The sequence below is a fragment of the Anomaloglossus baeobatrachus genome, chromosome 2 (genome assembly GCF_048569485.1).
Source record: "Anomaloglossus baeobatrachus isolate aAnoBae1 chromosome 2, aAnoBae1.hap1, whole genome shotgun sequence".
NCBI classification, from domain to species: domain Eukaryota; kingdom Metazoa; phylum Chordata; class Amphibia; order Anura; family Aromobatidae; genus Anomaloglossus; species Anomaloglossus baeobatrachus.
The window spans coordinates 652,603,516-652,618,242 of NC_134354.1; the positions used below are offsets into that span (position 1 = coordinate 652,603,516).

Here is a 14,727-nt window from a genome sequence, read left to right on the forward strand (position 1 = left end):
ATTCACAAAAAATTGGATGTATTTGCATCTTGAGAGTTATCAATACCTATACCAATACCTATATCTTTTTCTTTCAGCAAACTCTTATTAAAGAGGAGAAATGTAATGATCAAGCGCTGTTTTTACTAGAGGTCCAAACTCCTAGAGATCTCATCACTGACCTCTTTAATAGGTCTTAAAACATAGGGCCTAAATAGTCAAGGCTTTCATGACAAAATTCTGACATAAGATCTTTAAAAGTCACAAAATTTAGGCGCAGCTCCAAGTAGCACCTACATTTGTGACTTTTGGCGTGTACCTCTTCATGAATCAAGAGTGTCTGACTACAGTACAGCCCCTCAAGAGCAGAAACAACAACACCGGTTTTGATGAATCGACACCATAGTATTTTATGGTAATTGCATCACTGTGAAGAAAGTGAGCTTTACCACTTACTCGCAGAATGTGAAATCAGGGCACTGGCTTCGAGTTCCGATTCGTCTCCGTTTTGCTAGTGATACTTCTGCTGGGGATTGTTGAGAGCCTGCAGTTGTCTCTTTTCGACGTGACAGCTTCAAGGGACTGTTATCTTGATATCGTTGCACACTTTTTTTGGCTCTTTTTGAGGAGCCACCTGGTCGTAGATACTCACTTTCCCCTTGCTAAATAAAAAATATGAAATTAAATTACACGCTGGTGAGAAATTAAAAAAATAATTTTATGTCATTTTTCAAATATTTTTGGTTGGCCTTGGTGACAGACAGCAGTTTTGCTTCATTCTGTCATATGAACTAACATCACAGCTGTAATAGCGCATCCACATTTCCAGATATGCAGCAGATTTACCGGCCTGATTCTTCAGGCAGGAGATGTGCATAATACAGCGCCAGCATGGCATTTGAATTATTATGTAAATATTAAAAATGTATTTCTTTATCGCTTCATTGGAGGACACAAGAAACCATGGTTGAATGCTGCTGCCACTAGGCAAGAAAAGTTAGCTCCTCCTCAGTAGGATACAACCAGAGCTGAGCTGATCAGTTTTATCTTCATGTCTGTAGGAGGCAGACATGGGGCTCCACTCAGCCCCGATTCTTACTTTAGGTTTGTAGTTTTTGTTTTATTAAGGATTTCCATTTTTATTACAGATACAGCTTGTGATTGGGTAACAGTGTGGAGATGTGTCACTCTGTTGTCCCACCTAGAAACCAAGAGAACAGTGTGGGGTTGTGTCATGAGACACACAAAGATTGTTTAGGGGCTCCTGGGAAGTCACTCGCCTTCCAGAGTCTGATGTGCAGTGTGGGAAGACCGAACCAGTACTCTCCAGCCGCCTGACAAACAGCATCTGGAACACCCCATGACAGTCTTCCTTATCGTACTGCGAAGATGGATTCCAGGGCCTTCAAGACAGGTATCTCTCCACCTAGGTCTCGGGGGGAAAAAAAGAGAATTTTGTTACTTACCGTAAATTCTTTTTCTTATAGTTCCGTATTGGGAGACCCAGACCATGTTTAGCTTCTGCCTCCGGAGGACACACAAAGTACTACACTTAAAAGTGTAGCTCCTCCCTCTGAGCTTATACACCCCCTGGTAGCCAGTACTAGCCAGTTTAGTGCAAAAGCTGAAGGAGAATAGCCACCCACAAGTAGAACCGAGTAAGAACCGGAACAACCGGAGTCTCTGTCCACGACAACAGCCGGTGATAACAAACGGAACAAGAAAATTGCCAACAGGCAACAGGGAGGGTGCTGGGTCTCCCAATACGGAACTATAAGAAAAAGAATTTACGGTAAGTAACAAAATTCTCTTTTTCTTTATCGTTCCTTTGGGAGACCCAGACCATGGGACGTTCCAAAGCTGTCCCTGGGTGGGAATAAACAGAAAAAAACTAAGAAGTAGGCGGAGCCTAACTTCACAAGTGGGCGACAGCCGCCTGAAGGATGTGACTCCCCAAGCTCGCATCTGCTGAAGCATGAGCATGCACTTGGTAGTGCTTCGAAAAGGTATGCAGGCTAGTCCAAGTGGCAGCCTGACAGACTTGTTGAGCCGTAGCCTGGTGCCTAAAAGCCCAAGAGGCACCGACAGCTCTGGTCGAGTGTGCTTTGATCCCCGGCGGGGGAGGCACCTGAGTACTCTGGTAGGCGTCCGAAATGGTCGATCTAATCCAACGGGCCAAGGTCGGCTTAGAAGCAGAGAGACCCTTGCGCCGACCTGTGGTTAGCACAAAAAGAGAGGTGCACCGCCTAAGCGCAGCGGTGCGAGACACATAGATCCGGAGAGCACGCACCAGATCTAGAGTATGCAGCACTTTCTCAAAGCGATGAACAGGGGCCGGACAGAAGGAAGGCAAGGAAATATCCTGGTTAAGGTGGAAGGGAGAGACCACCTTAGGAAGAAAGTCCGGGGTCGTACGGAGAACTACCTTGTCTTGGTGAAAAAACAAAAAAGGTGACTCCGAGGAGAGCGCAGCCAAATCAGAGACTCTCCTGAGAGAAGTTATGGCAACTAGAAAGGCCACCTTTTGAGAAAGACGATACAAAGAAACCTCCCTAAGGGGCTCGAAAGGGGGTTTCTGCAATACCGTGAGGACCAAGTTAAGGTCCCAGGGATCCAAGGGCCGCCGATAAGGCGGAATGATGTGAGACGCACCTTGCATGAAGGTGCAGACCTGAGCCAGCCGGGCGAGACGCCGCTGGAACAGCACTGATAGAGCTGAGACTTGTCCCTTGAGAGAGTTGAGGGACAGTCCTAGCTGCAGACCGGACTGTAAAAAAGACAGAAGGGTCGGCAACGAGAATGGCCAAGGAGAATGGCCGGAAGAGGGACACCAGGACAGGAAAATTTTCCAAGTCCTGTGATAGATCTTGACGGAGGAAGACTTACGGGCCCGAGTCATAGTGGAGATGACTTCAGGAGGAATACCAGAAGCCGTCAAAATCCAGGACTCAAGAGCCACGCTGTCAATTTGAGTGCCGCAGAATTCAGGTGGAAAAACGGACCTTGCGAGAGCAGGTCTGGACGGTCCGGAAGATGTGCAATGAGTATGACTCGACGGCCCTCCATTCTGATCTTGCGCAGGACTCTGGGCAAGAGAGCTAGAGGGGGAAACACGTAGGACAGATGAAACTGGGACCAGTCTTGAACCAGAGCGTCCGCGGCGAAAGCCTGAGGATCGTGGGAGCGAGCCACGTAAACCGGAACCTTGTTGTTGTGACGGGATGCCATTAGGTCCACGTCCGGAGTGCCCCACTTGCGGCAGATTGACTGAAACACTGCCGAGTGCAGGGACCACTCGCCACCGTCCACGGATTGACGGCTGAGATAATCTGCCTCCCAGTTTTCTACGCCAGGGATGTGGACTGCGGATATGGTGGACTTGGAGTCCTTTATTTATTGGAGGCGTTTATTTGTGAAAATTTAGGAAATTGTGCGAAAATTTGGAAAATTTCGCAATTTTCAAACTTTGAAAATTTATGGCCATAAATCTGAGAGATATGTCACACAAAATAGTTACTAAATAACATTTCCCACTTGTCAACTTTACACCAGCGCAATTTTCGAAAGAATTTTTTTTTTCGTTAGGAAGTTAGAAGGGGTCAAAGTTCATCAGCAATTTCTAATTTTTCCAACAAAATTTACAAAATATTTTTTTTAGGGACCACATCACATTTGAAGTGACTTTGAGAGGCCGAGGTGACAGAAAATACCCAAAAGTGACCCCATTCTAAAAACTGCACCCCTCACACTGCTCAAAACCACATCCAAGAAGTTTATTAACCCTTTAGGTGCGTCACAGGAACCAAAGCAATGTGGAAGGAAAAAATGAAAATTTTACTTTTTAACACAAAAATGTTACTTTAGCCATAAAATTTTCATTTTTACAAGGGAGAAAAGAGAAAGTGCACCCTACAATTTATTATGCATTTTCTCCTGAGTACGCTGATACCCCATATGGGGTAAAAATCAATTGTTTGGGTGCACGGCAGAGGTCGAAACGCAAGGAGCGCCATTTGAATTTTTGAACACAAAATTAGCTGCACTCATTAGCGGACGCCATGTTGGGTTTAAAGACCCCCTGAGGTGCCTAAACAATGGAGCAATGCAACGTAAAATGTATTGTCCATTTTCTCCTGAGTACGCAGATACCTCATATGTGGTGGAATTCAAATGTTTGGACACACGGCAGTGCTCGGAAGGCAAGGAGCGCCATTTGAATGCAAAATTAGCTGCACTCATTAGCGGACGCCATGTCAGGTTTGAAGACCCCCTGAGGTGCCTAAACAATGGAGCTCCCCCACAAGTGACCCCATTTTGGAAACTAGAGCCCTCAAATAATTTTTCTAGATGTTTGGTGAGCAGTTTGAACACCTGGGGGCTTCACAGAAGTTTATAACGTTGAGCCGTGAAAAGAAAAAAAAAAATTTTTACCACAAAACTGTTGCTTCAACTAGGTAGCTTTTTTTTTTCACAAGGGTATCAGGAAAAAATGCACCATAAAACGTATTGTCCATTTTCTCCTGAGTACGCAGATACCTCACATGTGGTGGAAAGTAATTGTTGGGCGCATGGCGAGGCTCAGAAGAGAAGGGCACCATTTGACAGCAAAATTGATTGGAATCATTAGCGGACGCCATGTCACGTTTTTAGACCCCCCCCCCCCCCCCATGGTGCCTAAACAGTGGAGCTCCCCCACAAATTACCCCATACCCCTCAAGGAATTTATCTAGATGTTTAGTGAGCCCCTTGTACCCCCAGGGGCTCCACTGAAAGTTGATAACGTTGAACCGTGAAAATTATTTATTTTTTTTAAATTATTTTTTTTAAATTTTTGCAGCAACAAGGTAGCTTTCTTTTTTTCTCTTTTTTACAACGGTATCAGGAAAAAATGCACCATAAAACGTATTGTGCAATTATTCCCGAGTACGCAGATACCTCACATGTGGTGGAAATCAATTGTTTGGGCGCATGGCGGGGCTCAGAAGACAAGGAACGCCATTTGACTTTTCAAACGCACAGACGCAGTGCACTGATCGGCCGCTGCAGGAGGCACGGTCGGATGAGATACAAAAAGCGCTGGGGATACGGAAAAAAAAAAAGTCACGCCAAAAATTGAGCAGGGATGTTGATCCGCGCTCAGCGGGACGCACGGACAGATGCGATACTTTTTTTTCTGTATCCCCGATGCTTTTTGTATTGCATCAGTCCGTGCGTCCCGCCGAGCGCTGATCAGGGATGCACATAAAGAAGTTGTCCAGTTACCAAAACTGATTTTTTTTTTTTTCTGATAAATCTTGCTAATATGTGCCCCTCAACACATCTATTATGTTTTTTCAGCAAAATTACCTTTTATTGTGCTCTAGCAGCACATGCTCATTGCTGGCTCCAGCTCTGATGGGGTTAATCTCTCCTCTGACTTCCTGTGTTCAGTTCCTACAAGTCCCAGAATTCTTTGTGGCTCTAGGGCGGTGTCTAGCTTATCTAACACACCCATTGTGTCTAATACACCCACTCTGCTCCCACCCAAACCCTCCTCCCTGCCTCTTCCCAGTGGATGCACTGAGATCAATCATACAGAGACAGCAGCAGCTCTACACAGCCAGGGGAAGAAAGTGTGTGTGCGTATATACAGTGTATGTGTATATACAGTGTGTGTGCATATATACAGTGTGTGTGTGTGTGTGTGTATATATACAGTGTGTGTGAGTGTGTATGTGTGTGTGTGTATGTCATACTCACCTGTCTGCAGGGTCCCGATGCCATGTCTGCTTCCAGCCCCTGTCTCGGTCCCGCCGCTTCGGCTGTGTGCAGTCTCCCCGGGGCACGCTCGAAGCTTGCAGTGTGGAGGTGGCACTGAGCTATAGCTTGTTTGTTCAAACGTAATAAGAATATCTGTGTATATAACTAAATCAAAATGTAGATGTAGATGCAAAATTGTCTGTCTGTCTGTGTAGCAATTGCACAGACCTATAGTATAATTCAAAGTTGTATAATCATGAAGGAGTTAACTAAAGATGATGAAGCCAGAATGTGAAGCTATAAACTCTTATCAGTAATGTTCACACAAAAGGAATGTACGGGAGGGCAGGAGTGATGTGAGAAATTGGGGAGTGAACGCACTCCTTCGTTAGTTTCAAGGTTATTTATGCTTACTTACTGTATAATTGGATCTATCGTATTATACGAGTCAGTTGGTGATGCTGGCTGAAAAGAGAGCATGTCTGTGTTCTTTGTCTTATATACATGGATATATATATATTGGCACTGATATACAGCAATACGGCGCAGTCTCTGGATATCCCAAATGAGGACTCCATTAGCAGTCTTCAATGCAAATTCCTCCCTTGACAGTTTGGCGCACCAACGTGGAGCTCCTTCAAGGACGCATTATCGACCTGGAGATACCGATGGTTTGGACGTCGCGGACTGAGATCTCCCTCTCCTCCAAACAGGCTGATCACCTCCGACCCCACGGGTAAGTGTTACATACTGTGTATTCACTACCGTTGTGGTTGGTTTTGGAGAGGAGGGAGTGACGGGCTGTGTGTCCATATCGGTGTTAAAAGGTACCCGATTGTGACTCAGGGGTAGTGCCCGCTGGAGCTCAGAGCACGATCCCAGCCCTGAGGTGTGGATCGAGTGTCACATGGGATCCAGAGGACGGTTGTTAGGGCAGGACAGACGGTGGTGGCTGGATATAGCTAGTTAGACTGACCCGGTCTGTAATTAAAGACGCGGGGGGGTTCCCGTGGCTGAAGATAGGGATTAGGATATTCATTTTGATACAGTTGACCAAGTCCGGAGGGAATACCTTTTGTACCCCTCCTCCATATCACGAGATACCCTTATTAGGGGGTTCCCGTGGCTGAAGATAGGGATTAGGACATTAATTTTGGTGCAGCTGATCAAGTCCGGAGGGAATACATTTTGTACCCCTCCTCCATATCACGGGATACCCTTATTACTATATAGCTGAGGAGTTGCCAGCTAGTATAGAGGTGTAGCCTTAGGTGCCGGCCGGACTCTAACGTTCACCGCATAGTTATATTAGTGTAATCCAGACACCATCAACATAGCAAAAATGTTCAGACAGAGGAAACAGAAAGTTGAGAGGCCTGAAGGTTCACAGAATGTGTTAGAGCTAGTTGCAGAGAGAGAGGGGAAGAAAGCTGTACGCCATGCCTTGGAGATTTTTAAAATGTTAGAATTACCAAAAGGAGGTCGGTTACAACCGTCACTATGGGCAACAGCATTGAAAGCAAAAAAGGGCAAGTTAAAAGACAGGAGATTGTTGAATGATGCAGAATTGTTTGGCAGAATATCGCAGGCATTGCTATCAGAAAGATATATTGAGGTTGAAGATGAAGATGAGCAAGGAGATGTTGTGCTTTATTATATGTTACCCGAGTCTGAGGACAGATCTGAGGGTCCTCCGATAGGTTGTTTTGTTGCTGCCCCACAACCTGATCCCCATTCTATTCCCCGTCCCGGAGATATTCACAGATGCTGCAGTCACTAGACAGCATCCCTTAACCCTTTCCAACCCATACCCCTTTTCCCTCCCATACCTGCAATGCCGTCTCTCCCCTTACCGGCTAGTCTGCCGTCACACTCCCCAATTACCAATCCCCTCCCCTTAGAGCCCCCTTTTTCCCCTTAGGACACATAGTGAGCCTTAGGGGTGCTTCACACATAGCGAGCTCACTGCCGAGATCGCTGCTGAGTCACGCTTTTTGTGACGCAGCAGTGACCTCATTAGCGATCTCGCTGTGTGTGACACTGAGCAGCGATCTGGCCCCTGCTGCGAGATCGCTGCTCGTTACACACAGCCCTGGTTCGTTTTCTTCAAAGCCGCTCTCCTGCTGTGACACACAGATCGCTGTGTGTGACAGCAAGAGAGCGACAAATGAAGCGAGCAGGGAGCAGGAGCCGGCGTCTGACAGCTGAGGTAAGCTGTATCCAAGATAAACATCGGGTAACCAAGGTGGTTACCCGATATTTACCTTAGTTACCAGCCTCTGCAGCTCTCACGCTGCCTGTGCTGCCGGCTCCGGCTCTCTGCACATGTAGCTGCCGTACACATCGGGTTAATTAACCCGATGTGTACAGCAGCTAGGAGAGCAAGGAGCCAGCGCTAAGCAGTGTGCGCGGCTCCCTGCTCTCTGCACATGTAGCTGCATTACACATCGGGTTAATTAACCCGATGTGTACTGTAGCTAGGAGAGCAAGGAGCCAGCGCTCAGTGTGCGCGGCTCCCTGCTCCCTGCTCACACTGGTAACTAAGGTAAACATCGGGTAACCATACCCGATGTTTACCTTAGTTACCAGTCTCCGCAGCTTCCAGACGGCGGCTCCGTGCAAGCGCAGCGTCGCTTGCACGTCGCTGCTGGCTGGGGGCTGTTCACTGGTCGCTGGTGAGATCTGCCTGTTTGACAGCTCACCAGCGACCATGTAGCGATGCAGCAGCGATCCTGACCAGGTCAGATCGCTGGTCGGATCGCTGCTGCATCGCTAAGTGTGAAGGTACCCTTACCCCGAACCTGACGAGGAACAGCCCTCATTTAAATATGTCCCTTTCAATCCCACCCAGTCAGCGGCATTAATCCCCTGCCTGCCAGATCCCAGCATTAACCCTATGCGATTTTATAGGAAGATGCTACAGGTCCATCAGTTATACTCAGCTGCCCGGAAGGACCTTGTTAATCTCACCAAAGTAAAAGCAGGAGACAGTTTTTGGCCCTTAATGGAGCCCCATCTCACAATGCCCCCAGGCACTGATGACACCATTTTCCAAAGTGGACAACAGTATTGTGCCGCTTTAAAAAGATGGGCTCCAGATCAATTGGTATATACAAATGTGCCGGTGCAGCCCCCGCCACAGCCCATGCCCCAACAAAGTCCAAACCCCGTATACGTAGCTCCCAGTCAACAAAGCCAGCAACAGAATTGCTGGTGTTGTGGTCAGCCCGGTCGCTATCAAAGAAAGTGTCACGCCCCCAAATCTCAGTATTTGGCCAGGTACCCTCAAAACCGTAACCAAAACTTGCAACACATAAATTTACAATAAAGGTGTTCCCTGTAGATTCAGTAATGATCTACCTGAAGCCAGGTGTGCCTTTTCCCAGAGTATCATAGTATCCCTTTAAATCAGTCCCAGGAGCTTTCCCAAGATACTGCCCACAGTCCGGCTGCACCCAGGAGTCTGCCCCAACCTTCCCTAATGACACAGGGGGGAGCCCCGGACTGCTTGCTTTTGTTGCAGTGATTTCCAGTCCCAAGCTATCAATTTTAATGATGCTCTCGCACTCCTGCAGGGATGTGTGGGAGGGTATACAGTACGCTGCTAGTTATTATAAGTTGTAAAAAAAAAAAAATAGTTTCAGCAGATTTACAAAGCGGTTTCTGTCTTATGTACTAACAAGTGCTTTTTCCGGCTGGTGGAGTGGATTTTGTTTAATCCTTAGAGTTCAAAATTTCATAGGAGATTGTCAATAGTATTCTGCTGCTATTTAAATAATTAAATTAATTTTGCAGGGAAAAGTATATTTTTTAAAATATACAAATTAGGTTTTTTTGTTTTTATGGTTATGTTTTTGTTTTCTATTATTTTTGCATACAAACTGCCAATATTGATTATTTTCCTTTTTCTTTTGTAGATACAGAATATCTATGAACCCTGTTGTAAGGTTCCAAAATTTCCCAGTAGAGTATAAGTTATATTTATTTGTTGGTTAATCATATTGTTTACTGTTATAGATCTATATATTTTGTCAAAGTAGTATATATAAAAAGGGAGGAAGTAGATATCTATTATATTTTTCTAGCAGCAGACATATTGGGTAGGCTTTAAAGCAGGCTTTAAAGCTTGCCTTTCTTTTGCAACAGTTATGTCATGTTTATTGGATTATTATGAATGTAGGAATATATGTCTGTTATAGGAATGATCTAATCTATATTTCTTTTAGTTTTTGTTTTTATAAATGAAACCAGATGATGGTCGATTCTGCACTGGATATGCTACAATTTGCACAATATGAGGTAGTCTAAATTTAGGCCACTCCCTCCCCTCCTATCGGTACGAAAGGAAGTGACGTAAGTGCCTCTCTAGATGGGTGGAGCAGAGGTAGGTAAGATAGTCAAAATGAATGTAGGATGTAGATCTTTCCTGTTGTCAAATAAGCTAGGTACGCCGAAAAGAAAGTCTAGATTTGAGTTGATGGAATCGGATGGAGATCCCTGCACAGGTGCAGCTGACCAAGAAGCAGAGAACGGGCCTAGAGTTGAGGAGTCCTTTACCATGCATAGAGACCATGCCTTGGTGACATTTGTCACGTCAGTGACTTCTGTCACTCCTTGTGTTCTTAAATCCCTACAGGAACAAGCGAATCAACAAGGAGTGGAGTGCGAGACGCAGGGAGCCGGCTGACTGAGGAAGGTCTGTGGATGAAGGGCGGTAAGCTTTCTCTGCCATGAGATCTCTTCTTAATGATGGCCCAAGTAACATGGACTAACATCTGTGAAAGTTGGATATCAGTGTGCGCTTTGGTGGCGCCAGGGTTCAGTACCCAGGTAGGCAAACTCACCTGGTCTTGTGAAACACGTTCTTAAAACAATGAGGAAAAACTGTAAAGAGTCCGTAGAAACACCCTGCACCTGCTCTACCCATTCTTAGAGACTGCAAACTAATTATAGATGTTTATCATGAGCACGTTGTATGCAAGTCTGTGCGTGTTGTGTAGATTTCTTTCCAGGTCTGGTCAGAGGCTTTCCAGTGCAGAAAACGACGTCATTGCTGAAAATCCACATAATGCAAGTGGTATGTAAACAAACAAACAAACTGATAAGTTGTAAATCAATGCGTGTTGTATTTCTCTTTAGTGTGTGTTGTGTTTCTCTTTAGTAATAAACAAGTTCCAATGTAAAATGTTTTTCTTTGGTCTAGCGCAAACCATGTATAATTTTCATATGATTGACTAATTAGAGAAATAAACAAGTGTATTTTCTAATTCCAGATTCTAAATCAGAGTTAGTAGTATATGGTTTTCGGTCAGGAGACTGATTAATCCTAAAAGGACACAAATTTCGATAAAGCTCAACGGCAGGACAACATAGATTCACGCCCCGCATTGCAGAAGGGTCGATCCACCGAAGCTGCACTGAGCGTCCTGCTTATATTTATCTTTTACAAAAAACCTGTACAGTCCCAAACCATCATTGCCGAAACAGTTAGAAGAGAGGACTTAGAGAACCTTGAGACATGGGAAAGTCCAACTACAAAGGGTGAGGACTCGCCTAGGGGTCCTTGGTCTCAAACCGGTGAAGAAATCCCATTCCCCTCTCCACCCATGCCTCAACGTTCAGTCAGGCAGGATTTCCCAACAGATATTTCTTCCTCTTTTCCTAAGGGAACACAGTACCCTTAGTATTTGGAGATGGCAGAAGTGAGTCAAGGGGGGACTGTTGAAGGTACGAATTGAGTAGTCGAAAATACCTAATTCAGCCATTTCATAGACCCAAAAATGTGGTTGGTTAATGTACCGTATTTTTCGGACTATAAGACGCACCGGACTAGAAGACGCACCCTGGTTTTAGAGGAGGAAAATGGGAAAATAAAACTTTAAGCAAAAAATGTGGTCATGACACACTGTTATAGGGCGAGGATCTGCTGCTGACACTGTTATGGGGGTAATGTCCCCAAATTCTCTACTAAGGTACCCCATCCTGGTAATGATCCTCCTGCCTTGTATATGATCCTGCTATAAACCCCCATCCATCCTGTTCACATACCCCCCCCCCCCATCCAGCCTGTTCACATACCCCCCCCCATCCAGCCTGTTCACATACCCCCCCCATCCAGCCTGTTCACATACCCCCCCCATCCAGCCTGTTCACATACCCCCCCATCCAGCCTGTTCACATACCCCCCCATCCAGCCTGTTCACATACCCCCCCCATCCAGCCTGTTCACATACCCCCCCATCCAGCCTGTTCACATGCCCCCCCATCCAGCCTGTTCACATGCCCCCCCCCATCCAGCCTGTTCACATGCCCCCCCCATCCAGCCTGTTCACATGCCCCCCCCATCCAGCCTGTTCACATGCCCCCCCCATCCAGCCTGTTCACATGCCCCCCCCCATCCAGCCTGTTCACATGCCCCCCCCATCCAGCCTGTTCACATGCCCCCCCCATCCAGCCTGTTCACATGCCCCCCCCATCCAGCCTGTTCACATGCCCCCCCCATCCAGCCTGTTCACATGCCCCCCCCATCCAGCCTGTTCACATGCCCCCCCCCCATCCAGCCTGTTTACATGCCCCCCCCCATCCAGCCTGTTTACATGCCCCCCCCATCCAGCCTGTTTACATGCCCCCCATCCAGCCTTTTCACATGCCCCCCCATCCAGCCTGTTCACATACCCCCCCCATCCAGCCTGTTCACATGCCCCCCCCATCCAGCCTGTTCACATGCCCCCCCCATCCAGCCTGTTCACATGCCCCCCCATCCAGCCTGTTCACATGCCCCCCCATCCAGCCTGTTCACATGCCCCCCCCATCCTGCCGGCTCATATACCATCCTGGTATATGGCCTGTATCCTATAGCACAGAGAAAAAAATAAACGTTTATACTCACCTTTTCCTCACTCCCTGCAGCCGATCATCTTCCTCTCTGCGCCACTGACCTGTGTGTGTGTGTGGAGCCGTTCCCCTGCTGCATCGCGATGTCTTCCTGTCTGTGCCGATCAGCTGACCAGCTCGGCACAGATCAGCTGACCAGCTCGGCACAGATCAGCTGACCAGCTCGGCACAGATCAGCTGACCAGCTCGGCACAGATCAGCTGACCAGCTCGGCACAGATCAGCTGACCAGCTCGGCACAGATCAGCTGACCAGCTCGGCACAGATCAGCTGACCAGCTCGGCACAGATCAGCTGACCAGCTCGGCACAGATCAGCTGACCAGCTCGGCACAGATCAGCTGACCAGCTCGGCACAGATCAGCTGACCAGCTCGGCACAGATCAGCTGACCAGCTCGGCACAGATCAGCTGACCTGACCGGCACAGATCAGCTGACCGGCACAGATCAGCTGACCGGCACAGATCAGCTGACCAGCTCGGCACAGATCAGCTGACCAGCTCGGCACAGATCAGCTGACCAGCTCGGCACAGATCAGCTGACCAGCTCGGCACAGATCAGCTGACCAGCTCGGCACAGATCAGCTGACCAGCTCGGCACAGATCAGCTGACCAGCTCGGCACAGATCAGCTGACCAGCTCGGCACAGATCAGCTGACCGGCACAGATCAGCTGACCGGCACAGATCAGCTGACCGGCACAGATCAGCTGACCGGCACAGATCAGCTGACCGGCACAGATCAGCTGACCGGCACAGATCAGCTGACCGGCACAGATCAGCTGACCGGCACAGATCAGCTGACCGGCACAGATCAGCTGACCGGCACAGATCAGCTGACCGGCACAGACAGGAAGTCATCGCGTGCAGCAGGGGGGGGGCGGCTCCACACACGGGGACGGGTGAGTGCACTGATTCACTGCACCCCGCGCTGGTAATGACGCGCGTGGGGGCAGTGAATACAGCCGCACATGATCACTCCAGGCTGTAATTGCCAGGGGTGATCATGCCGGCTCTTTACTATGCGCGCGTCCCCGCTCATCCTTCCGCCCACCTGTCAGTGCCGGCTTCAGCGCTGAGAGATGGGCGGGAGGATGGGCGGTGCATATGTAATGAGCGGGCCCACGTGGTCACGAGCAGGCGCTGCTGCTGCCTGCTCGTGCCCCCGATGACCCGCAGCACCCATTCCCAGCCGCAGCCCTATAGTCAGACCATAAGACGCACCCCCAACTTTCCCCCAACATTTGGGGGAAAAAAAGTGCGTCTTATGGTCCGAAAAATACGGTAATCTAACCATTTACAAATGTTTTTGTTTCCTACTAATTTCAGTAATTTTCCTTAATATAAAATGCTAGATATGCATTTTCTCATTTCAGGAAAAGTTTTAGAAGAGCCTATCCCATCAGGCTGATGTCTCTCCGGCCTAGTCTGCTGAGCACTGGCAGTGACACGCGAGTTAACGTTATATTTCAAAAACCAATGGACCCAACACAACCGAAGCAGAAAGCGGACGCTATTCTACCCATTATCCCAGAAGGTTTTTCCAAGTCTGTGCCACAAACTGTATACATGAAGCCTCATCATGTTTTGTTGTTTTTTTTATCAAGAGCAGATTATCCAGGTTCACAAAGTGGCCCTAAGTGGACTAGCACTGACTAAGCATCCTTCTTTTTGTTTTATATCCGGAAAGAAGAACGATGGACAATTTCCAATTTCCAAATGTCCTTTTGTGTTTTTTAATTATGTGCTAATTTTAAATAAGGTTTAGATTCAATTTTTCTTAATCAGGATAATGTGTTTTAATGAGTGTAATAACGCCAATTCTAATAGCCCCTATAAATCATAGAGTTATGTTTAATAAATAAAAATAAAGTATTTAAGGGGGGAGCTAAAGTCTATAGTGTTAAATTAAACAACAATCCCATAGAAAGCCCGCATATATAGATATAGATATAATTAAAGTCCCAAGGGCAGTAGGTCACAAATAAGTCCCAAATAATAAAATATATCTAAATGGGGAAAATTTTTAAATTTAATAATATTCACAGATATTTTATTAAAGGGGGGACTGTGGAGGTGGCACTGAGCTTATAGCTTGTTTGTTCAAACGTAATAAGAATA

General features: G+C 47.1%; 1 protein-coding gene across 3 annotated transcripts in view; it reads right to left on the reverse strand.

Moving 5' to 3' along the window:
• The window catches only part of BAZ2A (bromodomain adjacent to zinc finger domain 2A), a 242,209-nt gene that overhangs the window by 14,150 nt on the left and 213,332 nt on the right, over positions 1–14,727 (reverse strand). For all 3 annotated transcript variants that reach the window (XM_075337014.1, XM_075337013.1, XM_075337012.1), the window contains one exon: positions 436–641. In XM_075337014.1, the coding sequence (XP_075193129.1) occupies positions 436–641 (206 nt within the window). The remainder of the gene's footprint in view (positions 1–435; positions 642–14,727) is intronic.